We start from the raw sequence: 23,146 nt of genomic DNA, 5'->3' as shown, positions 1-23,146 counted from the left end.
CGCATCCTCAACACCGGCGGGTCTTGATAAAGAAGCGGACTCTTTTTGCGGCACGGTTTTGGAGGTTTTCGCCATTGATGAAGAAGGGAAAAGAGAATTAGGATGGTATGCAGTTTGATTAGAGTTCTAGAAATTTGGATGTGAAAAATATGAAGCAAAGGGATTTTCTAAGGAAGAAGCAAGAGTAGAAAGAACTTTGAGTGTAAAGTTTGAATGAGAAAAGATAAGGTTCTTATAGGTTGCTGGCAACGGTTCGGAACTGGTAATGGCCGACCAGCAACTGGCAGGCATTTAATGCCTTGGTAACTGGACTGACGGGACGTTTCATCGTATACGTCATAATTGGCTCGTCGCTGACATCATTACCCATCGAGTCGGAGTTCGGAAATTCATATCGTTTATCGCCATCTTCTTTCCGAGAAACGAGGGGACTATCTGTATACGGTCAAAACCGAGTTTGCCCTTCGTATGACTAATCGAGACTGGAACATGATAAACCAAGGTTCAACCTCGTGTAATATCGAGCCATGATGCGAAGTTAGGTTGCCAAGCTCGTGACCCAGAGACCGATCAAGATCGAGATCGGTCAAGATCGAGATCGAGTAAAATAGAGACCGATCAAGATCGAGATCGGCCAAGATCGAGATCGAACGAGACCGAGAAAAACTTATCAAGCCCAAAAAAAAACAAAAAACCGAAATATCCGCAATCTCAACGAAAATCGCGACGCATATCAAGGAGAGACCAATTAATTAACTTATCATGTGATTCTTTATTATATTTAGAATTATATTAAAAGTAGGACTTCCCTACTATATAAAGGGGGCGTGATCATTTGTAGAATGGAGGACAATTCACGTAATACAAAGCTATATACTTTTCTCTTTCAGCTTTCAATATTTTGTTACTCTGTTCATATACTAGCAGAATCTCCACTTGGTTTGAGAGTGATCTGACTCGAGGGCCAAGGCTAATTGATTCGTCCGATTTGCATTTATTTCTTTTACGGTTGATTTCAGTATTAATATATTTTTTTTTTTCAATTTGTGTCAAGTTGTATCACGTATCCTAAGAACCGTGTATAAATTCAGTTGTTATCCGTTTTTCGGTAAACAGAATTGCTTGCTGAAATAGTAAGTAAGAAAAACCTTTATTGTTAAGCACAATGTTTCATACTTCACATACAACAAGAGACCTTCACCACTTTCCACTGCAGGCAATACCAAACTGTGGGACCAGAAGTAACACCCCTAACGAACTCACTTATTAGACTTGGAGGCCTTGAATATGTGTTCCTTGAAGTATTTGAGTTCTGCTATGCTCTCCTTAATGTCATCCATAGCTCTATGCTTGCATTCCTTTTTAGGAGCCTTTTTGCTATCTAATGAAAAGGCAGGAAAATAAAACATGCAACACTCAACAATTAGATGTCAGCCTATTGTATCAGAATACAATATGCTAGCAGCTTGGCACTGAATGTTGTAATAAAAAATAGAATACCTAGCCGTCCGCCCCCTTAACCACCCCACTCATTGAGGGATACTTTAAAGTAGACATGATAAACCTCAAAATGTTGTACTGGTTTTACCTCTTGGAAACCAACGAACACACAATGCCTTGACACTGCTGACATCAACTAGTACATGTGAAAAAAGACTAGCCAGATTCGGCATGTATTTCTGCACAGATATAAATAGAATGAAAACAATTTAGCAACCAGCTTTAATTTAAAAGGCCAATCGACGGAAACTGTCTAGAAACACTGAAAAATGCTCGACTAAGTAGCCATGAAGCAAGAAATATATAGTAATCACATGTCCATTTACTTGTAGATGAGATACCTCAAAATGATACGTCTATAGATTTATACTAACATAACCATACCTTCAAAAATTGAAAATCCACGTAGACTGAATTTCCTGCTAGTAATGGTGTATATGTGCCAATGTTTCTCTTGACAAATTCAATAACCTACATAATGCAAGCAAAACATAAGAACAATAATGGACCACATAGCAATTGCCATGCATCTCAAATTCTCAATCATGCTCTATCCCAAAGATTCATCGGAAAAGCTTAGAATGAAATAGTAATAAATCAACACGAGGAGGCAATAAAATTTGCAGCAGAAAGAAGAAAAAAAAAAGGCAGAGGAAACGAAAGGTATTGATGTGGTTACAACTCTTCAACTTGAAACTATATTTTTTGCCTTGTGGAGTGGGAAAAATTGAAAACGGTATTCACCTTAAGGAACAATTTCAATGTGGACCAATTTCAATGTGAGGACATAGCCACTGTAAAAGTAATTGCTAATTTTCAACATCTAGTAGGCAAGGATTTATCCAAAAACGAGCACATGAAAGAACAGGATTTAGAAAATTTGAGGTTCAGTATCACATGAAGTTATTGTCCAGAACAGTACCGTAAGAGAAAAGTACATAGACCAAAACATACACGAGCTGACAACAGGCATGCACCTCTTGCGTTCGCGTTCTGGAAGCGCCACTCTTTCAAGAGCATTCACAACCCCTCAATATCTTGATGCGCATAAACGAGTTTACTCTTTAGGATCCGGTCTATGTTTTCAATTTATTGACCATATCCTCAAGAGTCCTTTATGAGGTGAGAGAGACCTGTCGTACACCAAAGGGGGGGGGGGGGTGGTTTAAAAGGCACTATGGTGGGATACTCAGAAATGGGTCCATTCCTCTACTTACCTCTTTTTTCAGCTTTCGGTACAATATTATATGCAACCAGTTCAAGGGAAAAAAAGAACAAGTAGAATCAGATGTGTGATTACACTGTAAATATTTTTGTCATTTATCTTCCCAATTCTGGAATCTCACTGTTGTACATTTAAGACAAAAGGCTAGACCTACCTGTTTCTCAGCTTCTTCTTCAGTGACCGTACTCTTAAGCACCCTCTCAGTCAAACCTAAATGAAAGTAAGATTATCTTGAACTAAAAAGGTGTTTTGACAATACTGAAAAAGTAACTTTATTCTAAATATAGCTGCCTAAAATGCAGAATGATGCTGATAGAGGAAAAGCAGCTCACCACTAGCTGCATGATGCTCTTGACACCATTCACCCATTTTGTCTAGACACTCCTTAGGTTGATTTATAACCAAATCCGGACCCTGTTTTTGGAAACATAAAATACTTTCTGCTTTAGAACCAGGAGGATATATGAAGTGATTCACAGATGCACAAGAAATGCTGTCATATGGCAAAATTGTACTGGCTGAAAAGGTCACAAGTTTTCCATATTATGCAGCAGTAGGATCAGTGTCATCCAAAGAGCACCGAAGCACTGGGAATTCTTCAGCATTCAATTTGGATTATAATGCAAGTACTGTATATATTAATTTAAGTTACTCGCACAAAACAGTTTTGTGTTATGTATCATTTGACCATTACTTCCCTTTTTCCTGATTAACCACAAGCTCAAAGAAAACCACTGTTTTTGAAAGGGGGAATATACAAACTTAAAAAGACGATGATGTTAATAACATAACAAAATCAGAGTTGCAGTGTATGAATACCTCAATTGAATTCGTCAAATTTCCATCTGTAACTACACAAGCAATCTCCAATATCCTATCAACTTCAATATTCAAACCTACATTGGAAGCAAAACAAAGTCATGGTGTGCTTTTCATCTTCGAGATTATGACTTAGGAGATGTGCAATGCTACTGTCCTTGGTGCATTTGAGACATGCAAAAGTTTTCTAGAGCAGTATATGTGCCCAGGCGAACCTTCGCTGGGGCGGGGGGGTCACCCGCACCCCGATACACAAACATTGGATGGGTGCATTGGTCAGCTTGCTCATTTCTGCTCGTATTTGGTGACCTGGGTTTGATTCCCAACTTAAAGAAATTTCAGTTCAGATTCTTCTTTTCTTTTTTTTTTTGCTTTTTCTTCTACCCCCCCCCCCCCCTTCTTCTTTTGATGAAGTTTCTCCCTTAAAAAGCACCAAACCCACTTCTCTCTCCACGATAGAACTTAGATACCCTTGCCCCAATTCCAAACTCAACTTCTCTCTCCCTAACTCATACCACCAGTCTGCCGCCGAAAGTTCTTGCCGAAACTAAGTTTCGCCCGACGAGACCCAACTATTCTCCACAAGGTTTGTTTTAACAAATGCTTTTGCCAAACAACTCCTTCAGATCATAGAACATAGGGTCACCACGTCTCACGTGCATTATGAAAGTATCAAGTTAGTAATCGAGATCTCGAAGCTTCAATTCACCAAACTCAGCTGGATAGGCCAATGTTACTATTCTCTCCTCGTCAAATTTAGCAAATGAATTAGCCGGATTCAAGCTTGTCATAACGGGAAGCAAGTTGTTGCTCACAACATCAAAACAATTGTGAAGCTTGAAGTTGCAAATCAGTTACAACACAAAAGAGCTCAATACGTAAGTGATTTGAATATGTTACAGTAAAGGTCTACGCTTCGACTTATTGAATTCGTCCATCTTGGACGCTAAAATATCATGTTTATCACAAAATGAGGAGACTTCATCCATCAAAAATTCTCTTTCTCTCATCACTAGTAACCTTTTCCTTAATAAGGTCAAAATACCATGCTATTTGACAATGTATTGCTCTTTTCTCTGTAAAGATACACTCAGCTCATTCGACATCACCAACACTTTCAACATTAAGTAAAATGAGAAAACAAATTCAATAAATATTCTGCTTGCAATCTATCATTTGGATTAGAACCCTCACATTCACCTCAAGCACATGAATGATAGATAGATGAAAGTAAAACAATAAAGTTATCAAATGTTCTAAAATATGATCCCCAAGTAGATCTTTACGCTCAAAAGATGCTTCAACCACATTTAACATGTTAGCAAATATAGCAAAGAAATTATTCACATGCAAATGTCTTTTAGCAACAATTACAAACGGTAATTTTAATTGATGAGCAAAACAGTAAATTCAATATGATGATGGAATGTAGTGCAAAATCAAAGCTTTAAGACCATACATCTCTCCCTACATGTTACTAGCTCCATCATAGTCATGTCCACGGATTTTAGATGGACTTAATAAGTGATTCAAAAGCAAAAAATAAATTACTTCTTTCAGAGACGCCGATATATCTCTGATATAAGCATAACCAATAACTTGCGCATTAACTTCGTCTTTTTTGTCAACTATAGCAAAGGGCCATTTGTTCATGGTGCGAGATGTCTTAAGACTTGTCAACTAATATCTCAAAATAATATCCATCGAAGCCATCAATTATAACTTTCATTGTTTCTTGTGCACAAGCACTCACAATTTCCTTTTGAATTTTTGGCGACATCATCATATTATTTTTTTAGGATTTTTTATGTAACACTATCCACATCCAGAAGCCTTCTTTCGAGTCATTCCAAATTCCAAGAAAAAAAGCCTTTATTTTTCGAAGATGCACTTTCATCGTGACCTCAAAAAATTATCCAAATCTCAAGAGTAACCTTGCCACATTAATTGAGGCATTTAAACGAATTCAGCCATCACTTCTTTTATTCTTAGATTGCTTGTCAAAAGCAATTTGAATTGATTGGCATTGATTTTGACAAATCTAGCATTTTGTTGAAACACCTATTGTGGAAATTTTACTTCACCAAGATGTAGAGCAAACCTCTAGCCAAGCCTTAAAACTAGTGCTTTATGAAAGAATCACTCGCGCTTCCATAAACACAGTCATTGCTGAAAGTGTTGGTGAAGTTGAACGAACTGAGCACATCTTTATGGATTTCCACGCCATGGTAGTTCTTAACTGTAGTAAGAAAATGTTGCAATTGATGAGAGACAACATATTGGTATCTCCAATGGATGAAGGCTCCTTATTTTGTGATAAACATGATATTTGGGTGCTCAAGATGGACAAAATCTATATTCCTAAAAAGTCTACGCATAAACCTTCTAGTGTTATTTATTCACATCACTTACATGTTGAGCTCTTTTGTAGTATAATTAAGTTGCAACTTCGGGAGCTTAACAATCGTTTTGATGAATGAGTAGTAACTTGTTCTTTTTATTATGACGGTGTCCGGGCCAGCTTAAACGTACCTCGACTATTCCACAGGGTACCTACTACCTCCCACCGGCACAAGTAATAAGTAACTCTGCTCACCAAGGCTTAGGCGGATGGCATCAGTTTGCAACTTTAGAAGCTTAACAATTTTGTAAGTAGTAACTTGCTTCTTATAATGACAAGCTTGAAGCCGACTAAATTCATTTACTCCCTCCGTTTCAATTTAGATGGGGTAGTTTGACTCGACACGGAATTTAAGAAAAAAGAAGAAGACTTTTGAAACTTGTGGTCTTAAAAGCTTATGGGTAAAAGCTTTGTGGGGCCATGACATTTGTGTGGTTATAAAAACTTCTCATTAAGGGTAAAATGAGTAAAATGAAGAGTTTAAAGTTGAATTATTTCCAAATTTAGAAGTGTGTCATTTATTTTGGAACAGACTAAAAAGGAAAGTACCTCATTTAATTTGAAACGGAGGGAGCAGTAGTTATCTTTATTCAGTTATAATGACATTGATCAAGTATTATCCAAATGAGCTTGGTGATCTCAGTTACATTCTTTTATAAGGCACATGCCACGTGGTGGCCTCTGTCGCCTTCAAATCCTGGGCCTACCTCTCTGACAATATGCTTGATTACACAGTCCAGTAGCTTTGTAGCCTCCCCACAGTTTCTCCCCTAGCAATTTTACAGGCCACTTTGAAATTGTGGGCGTCTCATCCTACAATACGTTGTCTCTCTTCTAAAGCAATTAATCTCAGCTTTTTAACATCAAGTAATCTTGTATAAAGTATCCACCAATAGAAGGATAATGATAATTTAGTGGTTGATAGGATCTTCTTTTTGGGGTAAAGGTGGAGAATTGGACTCAGTATAGTTTAGGGATTTTTTTAGGGAAAAAGATTTGGGAAAACATTATGATTGATTGGAGCATCTAACAGTGGGTATAGATTTTTGGACTTCTTTTTAAAAGTGGGTACAGTTAGCAATCCCCAAAGAAAGGAACATATAACAATAGGTTCAGAGCAACAGAATTAAGGGTTATACTAGACTCAACAGCGAGTCAAAATAAGGGGGAAGGGGAGATCAAGTAAACATCAGAAGTTTCTTGAAATCGAAATATAGATAGTTCTATTAAATTTTGGGAGTGAAGGAGAGCAGAAGTATCATTTCTAACCTTCTCGACTAATCACAGACAGCAAAGACGATAAGCTACCGGTGGTACATATCTTTTAAGCACAGCAGTATATATAGAAGTAAAAGTTTCAAAATTATATGCTCTGTATACATAGCAATATTTTGGCTCATGGCTATCTTAGTCACTCATAAAGAAAGATGACCATAGATGGTTGACGGATGACCTTATCCAAGACGTCCTGGCTTAATAGTAGGAATAGGACTAGAAAGGAAAGGTCAACATGCAAGCTGGAGAAATGGAAGGTATACGTGGAAATGAATATGTTAGCACAATCTAGTTATTCCACTTCCTAAATTTCTTTTGGAGGTCACTTGTAGTAGGATAAGAGGATTAAGGTAAGGGGGGTAGGAAGCAACCTAGAGACGTTTCCAGATAACAATCGAAGTAAACTACTACTGGACACCCACGTACAGAATGAGGGAGAGGAGGCTATAGCTGGACGACAAACCTGGACGATAGGATGGAAGATGAGTCTCTGACTGTCAGCACTAGGAACTGAATAGTTGATTTTTGACACTCAGAATTTAAAGCAGCCTCTGGAAAACAAAATAGAAAGAAGCTTAGAGACTCTTCTTTAAATCAATAAATGGGAGGATGAGTTTGTTAATGACGGTATATGGAGGAGGCCTCCGTAGCATAAGTTACACAGCCCAGGGAAGGAAAGACCTTAAGAGGACTCTGGTAGCATCAGCCCATTGGGAAAAGTCAAACCAATATAATTGGACAGCCAATAAGCAATTCAAGGACACTCTAAAGTCTAAACCCTTAAAGGGATAGCCAGCACATATCATTCCACAGCAGTGTATACATAGTGATGGACTTTATGACAGATAATATAGTGAGAAAAAGCAATAAGAATGATGTGGTTCAATGCATAAGGTTAAAGACCCAGGCACATTTCGAAAACATCATAACCTATTGATTACCGGTCATCTCCAGGTCAATCCATACAAGAGGCAATTTGTACTCTGCTGAAACTGACTTCTGATCCCCTTTTTCATGTTCAAGTACTTCCATCTCTCCTGGGCTGCCATATTTGTCTTTCCCTTTACCTGCGTAGTTCATAAATTGTCATTTCTCGCAAACAGAAGCTATAGCTACGGTTTCAAAAGGAAGGCTAAGGATTAAGGATGAGCTGCATTATTATTATTTTTAGCTGAGAAATCCCCCAGGGCCAATGGCACACGGTTCAGAACTCGGTGAATAATGGGCCCTCCCCTCTATGGTTCTCCACTTAAAGATTAGCTGCATATTTATTTAGAGTTTAGATAAAATGATCTGTTTCTTTCTGACCTTTTCTGTTTACTCTACCGGTGGCCCCATTAGTAATATCAGTTCGGGTTTCATCCTGGCTATCTTCAACATCCAAATTTAGCAATGAAAAGGCATTTGAGATTTGATACATCTCTATCAAAGTCCTTGGTCATTAAGCTCCTGCGCAACTGACAGATGGATGATGTTAGTGATACATGAATAATTTTCATTCACTAAGAATGAAAAGATAGAAAACAAAGAGATTAGTAACTTCTCCGGGATCGAGTATTACAACATAAGAGAGAGGTTCAACTTTCAAGAATCACAGACCAATCTACGCCCAGTAGCAATCAGCACTAGAAGTTGCATCAGAGAGCGCACAAGATAATGGTAAAATGTAAAATAATTTTTCCTTATCATCATCTTCTCAAGAGTTAATTAAGGGGTAAAAAAAAGGTCAGATCTCTTAGATAGAAACACTTAAATGTTGCTTTTCCTTGAATGTTTGCGACCAGTTAAGGGCATCAAGTGGAATGAAAGAGTTTCTCATTGGAAGGAAGGAAGAATAGTCACCCCCTGTGCCAATTGCAAATATATCAACACCAACAAGCTCTATCGCAGAACTAGTTGGGTTCAGTTATACTACCTTCATTTCAGTTTATGTGAACATGTTCGACTATGCAGGAGTTTAAAGGGAAAAAAAGACTATAACTTGTGGTCTTAAACATGTCAAAACACTTTTGTGGCTATAAAATCATGTCATTAAGGATGCCTCCAGAGCAGACAACTGAAAGAGGCACGGTCACACGAGACAATCACTAGAAAAGAGGCGAGGGTCACTGGGCGGTCATCGAAAAGGAAGCGGAAGTGCAAGTATTGAAATGGTCACAGCAAAGAAGAGTTTTGCCACTAAAAAGGTCACTGAAAGAAGAAAGAAAAGAAGAAAGCTTTAACTGGGCAGGCGACAAAAGGTCAGCACTGATAGACGAAAGCCACTCAGGTTTCTACCAAGATCAGGACACTTTGATACCATGTGAAAAAGCAAACAAATGAGAGAACTTGCCTTGTCTTGAGTGAAAAAACAATGTACAAGAAGACCTCCTCATGTACTAACAATATGATAACTAGTTGTCTTCTACATCTAACAAGGCAGGTAATATCATACAATTAAATACAAATGATTCTAGAATAATCTGTACAATTTTCTTGAGTCACTCCAAGAACTTAGACATATTTAAATATATTATTTTATTGATTCTACTGACTTTCAACACTCTCAATCATCATAGAATCAGCATTTAGCCTGATATTGACATGCTAATACCATCTCTAAGATGTTCTCATCTGTCCTCTAAGTGTACTACTTGAACCTTCTGTAATTTGATCACTTTTTATTTGTCTTATTATTATGGCTGCATACTCATCTTCTTATACGTATTTTTATAACACTCATCTTGAAAATATGCAAGACTCAACACTTACTCTTACATAATATTGTTGGTCTGGCAACGGGTTCTCTAAAACTGGTCTTCCACTATAATGTTTACCTTCTTATAGATAACATTCCAATGACATTTCTCCATTTTAATTATCCTACTTCGATTTTGTGTGTTACATCTTCATCTCTCGTGTCATTTCCCTGGAAGACAGACTTTATACATTATAATTTGTTATATGTAGTCTGAACTCATTTCAACTTCATTCTTCTTGTAACAACTGCTACTTACTATGCATATATCTAAATTCACCCATCGCAAAAACTTACAACTAAAAAATGAAAAACAAAATAGAATAAACAACTCCAACAACCCCTTAACACAAACTTAGCAATTTTCCTTTAGACGAAGAAATCGGGTACATATGGTATAAACAACCTCTCTCTTAACATAGAATACTCCTTATTACGTTGCTTTTTAGATCTTCCCCTCCTTCTATGTACACGAAGGTGTTATTCTAGTTTGTTCGAATTTACGCACTCCCGTAGTCACATTTTTGTTTAGGGGTGAATCCACATAGTGTGGTGGGTACTCGAGCACCCATTGACCCTGACTCAAACTACATTTATTTAGAAAAATGTTAAAAGTGATATATAACGGGTCAGCTAGCACTCACAATCCAAAAAGACTGATGGGTGCTTTGGTTTTGAGATGGGATATAAAGGTCCTACATTGGAGAATATTACGGTTCGATTCTCCCTCACAGCATTCAGAGGCGGATCTAGGATTTCATGAACATGGGTGCACCACTACGTCTAGTGAGAACAAATAAATGTCCTGCCAGGTGCAACTATATCATAGTATATGAGTTAATACTGAAACTTCTAGAATAAAGGACCCTTTTTAGAAACAAAACCAAAGAGAGAAGTCACTTAAAACAAACAAGTGTGAGTCTGAGAGCAAAATCTTCTTGAGAACAAGGGTTCTAGAGCATGAGAGAGAGACACAACCAAAATTGGGGCTTTGGTACAAAATGGGATTAGGGAGAATAAGAAGTATCGGGAATGAGTTTAGGAAGGACTGATAGTGGGGAATGGGGCTTGGGTTCGAAACTAAAGGAAGGAGATAAAGAAAGGGAAAAAAAAAGTATTAAGTGAGAATAGATCTCTATTCCTCTGGATAAATAACCTAGCATCTTATCAAGTGCACCATTTAGCCATTTTGGAGCATGGGGGCCAATTGCTAAAATTAGATCTATTCTAGGAAATATGTACATAATATATCTAATTTGGTGGAGGGGCCATGGTTCACGTGCACCATAATCTAGGCTATGAATCCGCCCCTGACAGCATTTGTTTACAGCTTGTTTGGATGGTTGTTATGTATCATTTCATAATGTATTGTATAGTATGTTGTATTGTACTGTATCGTTTTGATGTATACAATGTTTGTATATATAGTATCGTTTGCCGTCGTTTCATGGTGTCATGCACCAACAATATGAAGAATAAACTTGCAATATTATAAATAAAAGTAAGATACGAGGTAATATTATTATAAAAAGGTATGGTAAATGATAAAATAGAATTATTTAATAATAAAAGAGGGTAAGAAAAGAGAAAAAATAAGAAAACGACGTGACCACACCAAATCGGTCGTTCCATAAAGTGGCATTTTTCGTCGTTACGTAACAAGGGATTTAAACTATATGATACAATAAAATTTAAGTAACAATCAAAACAAATATTGTATTTAAAGTAGCAATACGATACAATACAATAGGTAACAACCATCCAAACAAGCTGTTAAAGTTTAAACATAGCTAATTATTTATCTAATGTTTAAGTTTAACTTGCTTACTTTGTTTCTCTTCGATGCTGATTCTTCTTCCTATGTGTTACTGTTTAGTTTCTTTTATTTTTTTCTACTTTTTCTCATTAGTCTAATTCATTGTGGCAAAAACAGGAAAGAAGAAGAATTATTTGCACTAGCTTCCAAATCTTTAGCCTTGTTTTCAGAATGCAAAATATTTCTCTTTTTCAGACTACTATTGTCTGTTGATATAATATTCCTTTTTTAGACTACTAATATTGAGGTTTTCAGTTGAGAAACAGAAAGAGAAGTAAAGTCCTCGATTGACACAGCAGAGGTAATACGGTCTTGCACTCGAGACTGGAGAATTGTTGTAAATACTTGGTTTCAGTATGCAAATTTTAGTGAGGATTCATACAAATAAAGGAAGAATAAGGCAGAGCTCACCGGTCGGGTATAGCAGTAGAGCAAAGGCAGAGCTTCTTCGTCGGAAGAAGCTTGAATACTTGAGCACTATGACCCAAGGAAGAAGACTCAAGATCTCCGTCGCACCAATTATTCTCGTTTCAATTTGATTGCGTGTTGGGCCTCTGTATCATGCTTTTACTTGTGGGTTTAAGTGGGGGCAATTGCACAAATAGCCGTACATAGGCCTCATTTATTTTTATTAAGATTAAAACGTTTGAATGTGAATGCACATCTGAATATTCAGAGGTGAATACTGAATAATTAAGACTTATTGGTTTCTTTACATCTGAAATGTGTAAATATTGTCTTTATTTAAAAATTAATAAGTATAAATTCAAATCAAATAGTAAATACTATATTAAGAAAATATTTTTTCAAAATTATATGGTAGTTGGTGGTGATGATGGCTAACAGTGGCGGTTATGGGTGCCGACTGGGTAGTAGATGGTGGGGTGGGCGTTCGGTACTTCGGTTCGGTATTTAATAACTATGGTTCGGTACTTCGGTATTCGGTATATCAATTGTGCGTACCAAATACCATACCAAAGTAGTTCGGTACGGTTCGGTATTTTCTTATTTGGTTCGGTACGGTTTCGGTATCATACCAAAGTCTTTCAAATCTCCCAAGAATCAAGATTATGCCTAACGTGAAACGTCTCTCCTTGAGCTAAATCTTACTTCGATCAAGCTGTTCAAGCTTCTAAAATGTAGTAACAGCATTGTGTTGGGATATGATGCAATAATAAAAGAGGAATATGTAACTACAATTAATTAACTACATCAATGTAGTTGGAAGTCTTCGAAAAAGATAAGAAACTGGAAAGTTGTACAATAACAAATTAACAACACTGACGTTTTGTAGTATTTGGCTCTTTTGCTTTGAGACCTCATTTCATAGACCACTTTTGCTTTGAAACCTTACTGTACAGTTCAAGAGCTGCTTTGAGACCTCATTTTTTCAGTTTCTGATTTTCGGTATCCTCTCAAGAAAAGCAGTTTCAGTGTTGATTCTGTTGAACCATAAAGAGCAACTAACAGTCCAACCAAATGATTGGTTCGGTACACTGAGATAGTGCTGTTACTACATTAGAAAAGCAGCTCTTGAGAAGCTTGAACAGTGTTGTTGCTACATTAGAAAAGCTTGAACAAACTTAATACCACATTACCAAACACATAAAATAGCAAACTACAGCAGATCAACCAAACATGATACACTTGCCAAACAACAAACATAATTGAAAATATTCAAGACGTCTAGTCCATTAGAGAGAAAGACAGAAAGTCGCCTTATATTACTTCTTACTAAGGAAACCACTATCAAAATTTAAACACCTCAACTGCTGCTTACAACTTACAAGGGCGGTAAAATCACTATTAAAATTTCAAGAAAAAATAAAGACGTTAAAGAATGAAGAAGGCGAGAAGCTGTAAACCTGTTGAAGATTGAACAATGAAGGTTAGTCGCCGATGAGAGAACTGAGAAGTCGCCGTCGCCGAGGAGAGAAGTCGTCGTCGCCGAGGTCTCTGTCGCACAATCGGCGGTCGAAGGCTCGAACTAGAACTCACAGGTCACAGCGGGTCAGCGGCAGAGCTTTAGAGAATTGAGAGAGGTGATAAATTGAAAAGGTATGTTAATTCCTAATTTTCTATCGTTAGTCTAAGTGGGGTTGGACTTGGGCCTAAGGGTTTGGGCTCAGCAGTATTATCTTTGTGTTGGGCTGTCCTAGACTATTTGGAAATTGGGATAAACTATTAAGCCTAATACTTCGGCATTTCGGTATACCAAAATATCGAAACCTCAATACCGAAGACCGTACCGAAATACCGAATAACAGAAATATTTATACCGAAGTAGTACCGAATTAACCGAAGTACCGAATTAATTCGGTCCGGTTCAGAATTCGATTTTTCGGATTTTATGTCCACCCCATGGTGGTGTGTTGGTTGACAGTGATGATTATGGGTAGTAGATGGTGGACGACAGTAGTAGTTACGGTGGTGTTTTATGGTGATTGATTACAGCGATGGCTATATATAGTGGTGGTTGATAGCGGTGATCGGTGATTACTATGGTAATGATGGTTGGTGGCGACGATTGTAAATGATGGTTAGTGGTAGTGACAATTGACATCCATGCTCGGCATCAATGGTGGTTGTGCCGAGAATGGTGGTACTAGATAGTGGGTAGTGGGTGGTGGTAGTTTATATAATGGTAGGGGACAACGATCGGTGATGATGATTAGTGGTGAAAGTGTAGGAGTAATAGTTAACTATAATTGTTTTATAAAAATTCTTGAACGTATAACATCTTTATGATATTAAGACCTTATTTATTTTTATTAAGATTAATACATTTGAATCCGAATATCAATATGTGTATTGAGATTAAAACGCCTGAATCTGAATACACATCTGAATGTTAAGATGTTGTATTAAGATCTGAATACTAAATAATTAAGATTGTTTGTTTTCTCTACATTTGAATGTGTAAAACTTATTTTTATTTAAAAATTAATAAGTATAAATTTAAATCAAATAGTACTAATTAATTTAAAACTTTATTAATAAAATAGTTTTTAGAATTATATAGTGATTGATGGTGACGATAGCTAATAGTGGTTGTTGTAGGTGCCGACTAGGTAGTGGATGGTGGTAATGTTGGTTGATAGTGATGACTGTATAGTAGATAGTGGATAACAATAGTAATTAACGGTGGTGGTTGATGGTTGTGATGACCGATAACAGTGATGGACGATATATAACGGTGATTGTTATGGTAATGGTGGTTGATAATGATGGTTGTAAATGATGGCTAGTGATGATGACAACTAACATTCGTGTTTATTAGTAGTGGTGGTTGTGGCTAAGGATGGTGGGTAGTGAACAATAGTAGTCTATAATGGTGGGGGACAACGATAGCAGTGGTGATAATGATTAGTGGTAAAAGTGTAAGAGTAATAGTCAGATATCATTTTTACATAAATTTTTGAAGGTATAACATCTTAATGATATTAAGACTATACTATAGATCTTAATCATTAAGATGTATTCAGACCCATTAAATAGTTATAACATTGAGCAAACAAATAAGCTTAATGGTTAAGATCTTAGTGATTAAAATTCAGATATAAAAACAAACACACTTAATGACTGAGATCTAAATGATTAAAATTCAGACCACCATTAAGTGCAAACAAATGAGGCCTAAGACTTTGTTATAGATCTTAATCGTTAAGATCTATTCAGGGTCATTAAGTGATTGTAAAATTAAAAAAATAAATAGTCTTAATGGTTAAGATCTGAATGATTAAGATTCATACCTTCATTAAGTGCAAGCAAATGAAGCATTAAACCCTATTTTAAAAATAACTTAAATTCATATTGTTTTTAAAGTTTAACATGAGACTCATTAGAATTGATCATCTAAAGTTTCTCGTGTGCCTCGAGTTTTATACATACGGGTCTCAAGTTTGAGAACTAATTAACAAGTCTAATTTCATACCCAAATATTTGTAATTGTCATATTGCATATGTTGTTTGAACTTCTAGTATTTGGGTCTGCATTTGAAGTTAGACTTTGCAACCCCCAACTTTAAACACGTGTGTCTTGAATTTGAAAATTTTTAGCCCAACATTTTTGAAGTTGAGAAGTGTCAAATTTAAATTCACACCCCAAATACTTGAAGTTGGCAAACATCCAAACAGAAAAAAGATTTTCACACACACACACACAAAAAAAAATGATCAGAAAAAGGAGCAACAGAAATTTGAGCTAAGTTTTAGTTCTCCGATCAAAAAATGATAACGAAAGAAGCAAACGAACGCAAAAATGAACAGAAAACGGCGTCTGAAAAGAAGATCTGAAAGCATCCAAAAGTTTTTTTTGTCATTAACTAAGTCTATAGATTTGTGTATATATACACACACACTAGTTTTAAGGTAAGTGCGATGTACACGCAGGTGTGTTGGTTGATAGTGATGATTATGGGTAGTAGATGGTGGATGACAGTAATAGCTATGGTAGTGTTTGATGGTGATGATGACTGATTACGGCGATGGCTATATATAGTGGTGGTTGATAGCGGTGATTGGTGATTACTATGGTAATGATGGTTGGTGGCGACGATTGTAAATGATGGTTAGTGGTAGTGACAATTGACATTCATGCTTGGCATCGATGGTGGTTGTGCCGAGAATGGTGGTACTAGATAGTGGGTAGTGGGTGGTGGTAGTTTATATAATGGTAGGGGACAACGATCGGTGATGATGATTAGTGGTGAAAGTGTAGGAGTAATAGTTAACTATAATTGTTTTATAAAAATTCTTGAACGTATAACATCTTTATGATATTAAGACCTTATTTGTTTTTATTAAGATTAATACATTTGAATCCGAATATCAATATGTGTATTGAGATTAAAACGCCTGAATCTGAATATACATCTGAATGTTAAGATGTTGTATTAAGATCTGAATACTAAATAATTAAGATTGTTTGTTTTCTCTACATTTGAATGTGTAAAACTTATTTTTATTTAAAAATTAATAAGTATAAATTTAAATCAAATAGTACTAATTAATTTAAAACTTTATTAATAAAATAGTTTTTAGAATTATATAGTGATTGATGGTGACGATGGCTAATAGCGGTTGTTGTAGGTGCCGACTAGGTAGTGGATGGTGGTAATGTTGGTTGATAGTGATGACAGTATAGTAGATAGTGGATAACAATAGTAATTAACGGTGGTGGTTGATGGTTGTGATGACCGATAACAGTGATGGGCGATATATAACGGTGATTGTTGTGGTAATGGTGGTTGATAATGATGGTTGTAAATGATGGCTAGTGATGGTGACAACTAACATTCGTGTTTATTAGTAGTGGTGGTTGTGGCTAAGGATGGTGGGTAGTGAACAATAGTAGTCTATAATGGTGGGGGGACAACGATAGCAGTGGTGATAATGATTAGTGGTAAAAGTGTAAGAGTAATAGTCAGATATCATTTTTACATAAATTTTTGAAGGTATAACATCTTAATGATATTAAGACTATACTATAGATCTTAATCATTAAGATGTATTCAGACCCATTAAATAGTTGTAACATTGAGCAAACAAATAAGCTTAATGGTTAAGATCTTAGTGATTAAAATTCAGATATAAAAAACAAACACACTTAATGACTGAGATCTAAATGATTAAAATTCAGACCACCATTAAGTGCAAACAAATGAGGCCTAAGACTTTGTTATAGATCTTAATCGTTAAGATCTATTCAGGGTCATTAAGTGGTTGTAAAATTAAAAAAATAAACAGTCTTAATGGTTAAGATCTGAATGATTAAGATTCATACCTTCATTAAGTGCAGGCAAATGAAGCATTAAACCCTATTTTAAAAATAACTTAAATTCATATTGTTTTTAAAGTTTAACATGAGACTCATTAGAATTGATCATCTAAAGTTTCTCGTGTGCCTCGAGTTTTATACATACGGGTCTCAAGTTTGAGAACTAATTAACAAGTCTAATTTCATACCCAAATATTTGTAATTGTCATATTGCATATGTTGTTTGAACTTTTAGTATTTGGGTCTGCATTTGAAGTTAGACTTTGCAACCCCCAACTTTAAACACGTGTGTCTTGAATTTGAAAATTTTTAGCCCAATATTTTTGAAGTTGAGAAGTGTCAAATTTAAATTCACACCCCAAATACTTGAAGTTGGCAAACATCCAAACAGAAAAAAGATTTTCACACACACACAAAAAAAAATGATCAGAAAAAGGAGCAACAGAAATTTGAGCTAAGTTTTAGTTCTCCGATCAAAAAATGATAACGAAAGAAGCAAACGAACGCAAAAATGAACAGAAAATGACGTCTGAAAAGAAGATCTGAAAGCATCCAAAAGTTTTTTTTGTCATTAACTAAGTCTATAGATTTGTGTATATATATATACACACACTAGTTTTAAGGTAAGTGCGATGTACACGCAGGTGTGTTGGTTGATAGTGATGATTATGGGTAGTAGATGGTGGATGACAGTAATAGCTATGGTAGTGTTTGATGGTGATGATGACTGATTACGGCGATGGCTATATATAGTGGTGGTTGATAGCGGTGATTGGTGATTACTATGGTAATGATGGTTGGTGGCGACGATTGTAAATGATGGTTAGTGGTAGTGACAATTGACATTCATGCTTGGCATCGATGGTGGTTGTGCCGAGAATGGTGGTACTAGATAGTGGGTAGTGGGTGGTGGTAGTTTATATAATGGTAGGGGACAACGATCGGTGATGATGATTAGTGGTGAAAGTGTAGGAGTAATAGTTAACTATAATTGTTTTATAAAAATTCTTGAACGTATAACATCTTTATGATATTAAGACCTTATTTGTTTTTATTAAGATTAATACATTTGAATCCGAATATCAATATGTGTATTGAGATTAAAACGCCTGAATCTGAATATACATCTGAATGTTAAGATGTTGTATTAAGATCTGAATACTAAATAATTAAGATTGTTTATTTTCTCTACATTTGAATGTGTAAAACTTATTTTTATTTAAAAATTAATAAGTATAAATTTAAATCAAATAGTACTAATTAATTTAAACCTTTATTAACAAAATAGTTTTTAGAATTATATAGTGATTGGTGGTGACGATGGCTAATAGCGGTTGTTGTAGGTGCCGACTAGGTAGTGGATGGTGGTAATGTTGGTTGATAGTGATGACAGTATAGTAGATAGTGGATAACAATAGTAATTAACGGTGGTGGTTGATGGTTGTGATGACCGATAACAGTGATGGGCGATATATAACGGTGATTGTTGTGGTAATGGTGGTTGATAATGATGGTTGTAAATGATGGCTAGTGATGGTGACAACTAACATTCGTGTTTATTAGTAGTGGTGGTTGTGGCTAAGGATGGTGGGTAGTGAACAATAGTAGTCTATAATGGTGGGGGGACAACGATAGCAGTGGTGATAATGATTAGTGGTAAAAGTGTAAGAGTAATAGTCAGATATCATTTTTACATAAATTTTTGAAGGTATAACATCTTAATGATATTAAGACTATACTATAGATCTTAATCATTAAGATGTATTCAGACCCATTAAATAGTTATAACATTGAGCAAACAAATAAGCTTAATGGTTAAGATCTTAGTGATTAAAATTCAGATATAAAAACAAACACACTTAATGACTGAGATCTAAATGATTAAAATTCAGACCACCATTAAGTGCAAACAAATGAGGCCTAAGACTTTGTTATAGATCTTAATCGTTAAGATCTATTCAGGGTCATTAAGTGATTGTAAAATTAAAAAAATAAATAGTCTTAATGGTTAAGATCTGAATGATTAAGATTCATACCTTCATTAAGTGCAAGCAAATGAAGCATTAAACCCTATTTTAAAAATAACTTAAATTCATATTGTTTTTAAAGTTTAACATGAGACTCATTAGAATTGATCATCTAAAGTTTCTTGTGTGCCTCGAGTTTTATACATACGGGTCTCAAGTTTGAGAACTAATTAACAAGTCTAATTTCATACCCAAATATTTGTAATTGTCATATTGCATATGTTGTTTGAACTTCTAGTATTTGGGTCTGCATTTGAAGTTAGACTTTGCAACCCCCAACTTTAAACACGTGTGTCTTGAATTTGAAAATTTTTAGCCCAACATTTTTGAAGTTGAGAAGTGTCAAATTTAAATTCACACCCCAAATACTTGAAGTTGGCAAACATCCAAACAGAAAAAAGATTTTCACACACACACACACACACAAAAAAAAAAATGATCAGAAAAAGGAGCAACAGAAATTTGAGCTAAGTTTTAGTTCTCCGATCAAAAAATGATAACGAAAGAAGCAAACGAACGCAAAAATGAACAGAAAACGACGTTCGAAAAGAAGATCTGAAAGCATCCAAAAAATTTGTTGTCATTAACTAAGTCCATAGATTTGTGTATATATATATACACACACTAATTTTAAGGTAAGTGCGATGTACGTATATGCTACATCTAGCAATATAAAATTGTATACAATTAGACTAAATTATGTATAATAGCAATCAAATAGATATACAACATTCAATTTAAATGAAAAAATGTTATTACATTGATGCAATTGCTAAATTTAGAATAATTGTGCATCTTCTAAACCTGCAAAGACGAACAAAATAGTTAAGTTAGTCAAATATTTGTAGTTATAGATATTTTATTGTATGATATAATAAGATTTTATGTTGTTGTATTGTATCTAATAACTCTTTATATACGATGTTGAGGATATATGTTTGTTTTTGTCGCTTCACTTATTCTGTCATAACAAAAACCTATGTTGTTGACGTATCGTTCAACTTTATTCTTTTTTAATTAATTTGTAAAGTAAGGTCAGATATGAAATCCTCTCTGGTCCAAAACATGAAAATAAAGCCACAATAAAGGTGTGCATGGGAAGCAAAAAAAAATCTAATACAGTATATCATCCTGCTATGACAGTACCAGAATTAATTTTATTGTGCAACTCAATTAACATCAAAGTATTCAAAAATGAAGAAAACGAACTCGATTTAAATACTTCTGCAGCTTATAAAAGTAACAATCGATTCAACTTTTGAACTGATATTTCTAACACAAAGAAAATTCAATAATTATCCCTCAAACTTTCTCTATAACAGCCAACAGGTGAACACATAATAGAGCAGGAGAGTACACGACACAAATACAACTTCTTCAAATCCCATATCCCAACACCTAACCTTATGAAAAAATGGAAAAATTCACAAGTAGAGCAAGGTCTAGTTTAATTTGGATTACTTCAACTGATATAATCAGTTTTTTCCTCTTTAAATTAGTTTCATTGTATGCTTATTCTACAAAATAATCAGTCTTCATAATAACAAAGCTTTGTTCCTTCAGATTAGTTGATTTAAGAATTATCAAATACTCCTAATACTTTATTTAAAGAACAAAAAATAATTTCGATAATCTAAACCAAACAGGATATATTTTTCTAGAAAAGCGTCAACTTGATTTTCTTGTTTGAAAAAGTTAAACAAATCACATCATGGGGATTGATCAAGAATATGTTGTACGAACTGTAAGTGCTAATCAAGACACAATTACACAAAGGCATCATATGATCTGTATCAATCTCATAAATCTTCTAAATAACTTCTTCTTAAACTATAAGTGCATATGACAAGATGCCAGTAAATTCAAGCATAACCGAGTTTATAAACTAAAGCATCAAATATCACAATATGTGTCATGATCCAAATTTCCCTCCGTAAGATGTCGTGACGGCACCTACTCTCTAAGACTAGGTAAGCCTAACACTTATTGAATTTAAGATAAAATTTAACCAGAACAACTACGAAGCATGAAACTGAAATTTATATAGTAAAACCAATGATCCTAAGTGCAATACAATACCCAAAAATCGGTAATACAAGTCATAAGCTCTACTGAGTTTGCTAGAAATCCCTAAATACAACTGTTCAAAATAGAATTAAACAGTACAAGTACAATATCAGAAGGTGACTCCGAGGCCTGCGAACGCGACGGCAGGTCTACCTTGAGTCTCCACGGTAATGCTCGACCAACTAGCTAATAATCAACAATTTTTGAGGCACCTGGATCTGCACACAAAAAATATGCAGAAGCGTAGTATGAGTACACCACGACGGTACCCAGTACGTATCAGGACTAACCTCGGTGGAGTAGTGACGAGGAACAATCAAGGCACCCGCTGGACTAAATAACCTGAATAAGTATAAATATAGAACTAGCAGGGAACAATATCAATATAAAGCTAAGCATGATGGCAATAGTAACATAATGTATGTAATAGGGACTAAAAGCAACAGTTAGCAACGAGACACAATAGAATAAAATCATCGATGATAGAATAAAATCGCACGATATAATAAGAAAGAAGTGACATTGTTCCTAAACTTCATAGCCTCTGAGAGATAAGTACAGACGTCTCCGTACCGATCCTTCAGACTCTACTAAGCTTGCCGGTGACTCGTGAGACCTATGTAACCTAGCGCTCTGATACCAACTGTCACGACCCGAAATTCCCACCTTCGGACCGTGATGGCACCTAACATTTCACTTGCTAGGAAAGCCAATGTTAGAATAATATTAACTAATTTTTAAAGAATTTTTAAATTATTAATAATCCAAGAACAAATGTGGAAGCAAGTTTGAAATATAGTGAATAATTCATAAAAATAACGGTGTCTAAATACCATCCCAGAATTGGTGTCACAAGTGCACGAGCTTCTAGAATAAATACATATAAGGTCTGAATAAAATAAAACTGTCTGGAAATAAACACACAGCTAAAGTAAAATAGACGGGGACTCCAGAACTGCGGACGCCATGCAGTTATACCTCAAGTCTCCTCTGGTAGCTGAAATCCGAGCAAGTCTATGGTACGCCGTTATGACCAACTCCAAAATTTGCACAAGAAGTGCAGAGTATAGTATCAGTACAACCGACCTCATGTACCGGTAAGTGCTGAGCCTAACCTCGATGAAGTAGTGACGAGGCTAAGGCGGGTCTCTTACATTACCTGTACGTAATATTAGTAATAACAATAATAATAGAAATAAATCTGGTAACTCATTTATAATAATTGAAGCCAATACAGCAGTCATAACCAATTATCATTTCAACCAATTCTGTTGCAGTGTGCAACCCGCTCTCACAATATATTCACATTCAGTTCTGTTGCAGCGTGAAACCCACTCTTCCAATATATTTTTTTTAATCAAATCTGTCATGTATTTATTTCGATCAAGTATAAATATAGACTTTTAAATAAGTTTGTTGCGGCGTGCAATCCGATCCCCCAATATTGACTTTTTAATACGTCTGTTGCGGCGTGCAACCCGATCCTTCAATATGGATTTT

General features: G+C 35.5%; 1 protein-coding gene across 3 annotated transcripts; it reads right to left on the bottom strand.

Moving 5' to 3' along the window:
* Nucleotides 1–1,131: 1,131 nt before the first annotated feature.
* Nucleotides 1,132–13,819, bottom strand: LOC107795698 (oligoribonuclease). Of its 3 annotated transcripts, none has more exons than XM_016618377.2 (9): nt 13,639–13,819; nt 8,529–8,677; nt 8,162–8,287; nt 3,545–3,621; nt 3,058–3,139; nt 2,880–2,935; nt 1,885–1,971; nt 1,589–1,679; nt 1,132–1,381 (listed from the first exon to the last, which is right to left on the bottom strand). In XM_016618377.2, exons 2-9 carry the CDS (start codon nt 8,638–8,640, stop codon nt 1,260–1,262), a joined length of 753 nt encoding a protein of 250 aa, XP_016473863.1. In that variant the 5' UTR covers nt 8,641–8,677; nt 13,639–13,819; the 3' UTR covers nt 1,132–1,259. The 3 variants fall into 3 exon arrangements, with proteins under 3 accessions (XP_016473863.1, XP_016473864.1, XP_016473865.1); XM_016618378.2 differs by having other exon boundaries at nt 8,529–8,669; XM_016618379.2 differs by lacking the exons at nt 2,880–2,935; nt 3,058–3,139.
* Between the last annotated feature and the right edge of the window lie 9,327 nt (nt 13,820–23,146).

This window comes from Nicotiana tabacum, chromosome 2 (genome assembly GCF_000715075.1).
Source record: "Nicotiana tabacum cultivar K326 chromosome 2, ASM71507v2, whole genome shotgun sequence".
NCBI classification, from domain to species: Eukaryota; Viridiplantae; Streptophyta; class Magnoliopsida; order Solanales; family Solanaceae; genus Nicotiana; species Nicotiana tabacum.
Note: the sequence above shows the minus strand (reverse complement) of the source record. Positions and strands in the feature narration are given on the sequence as shown.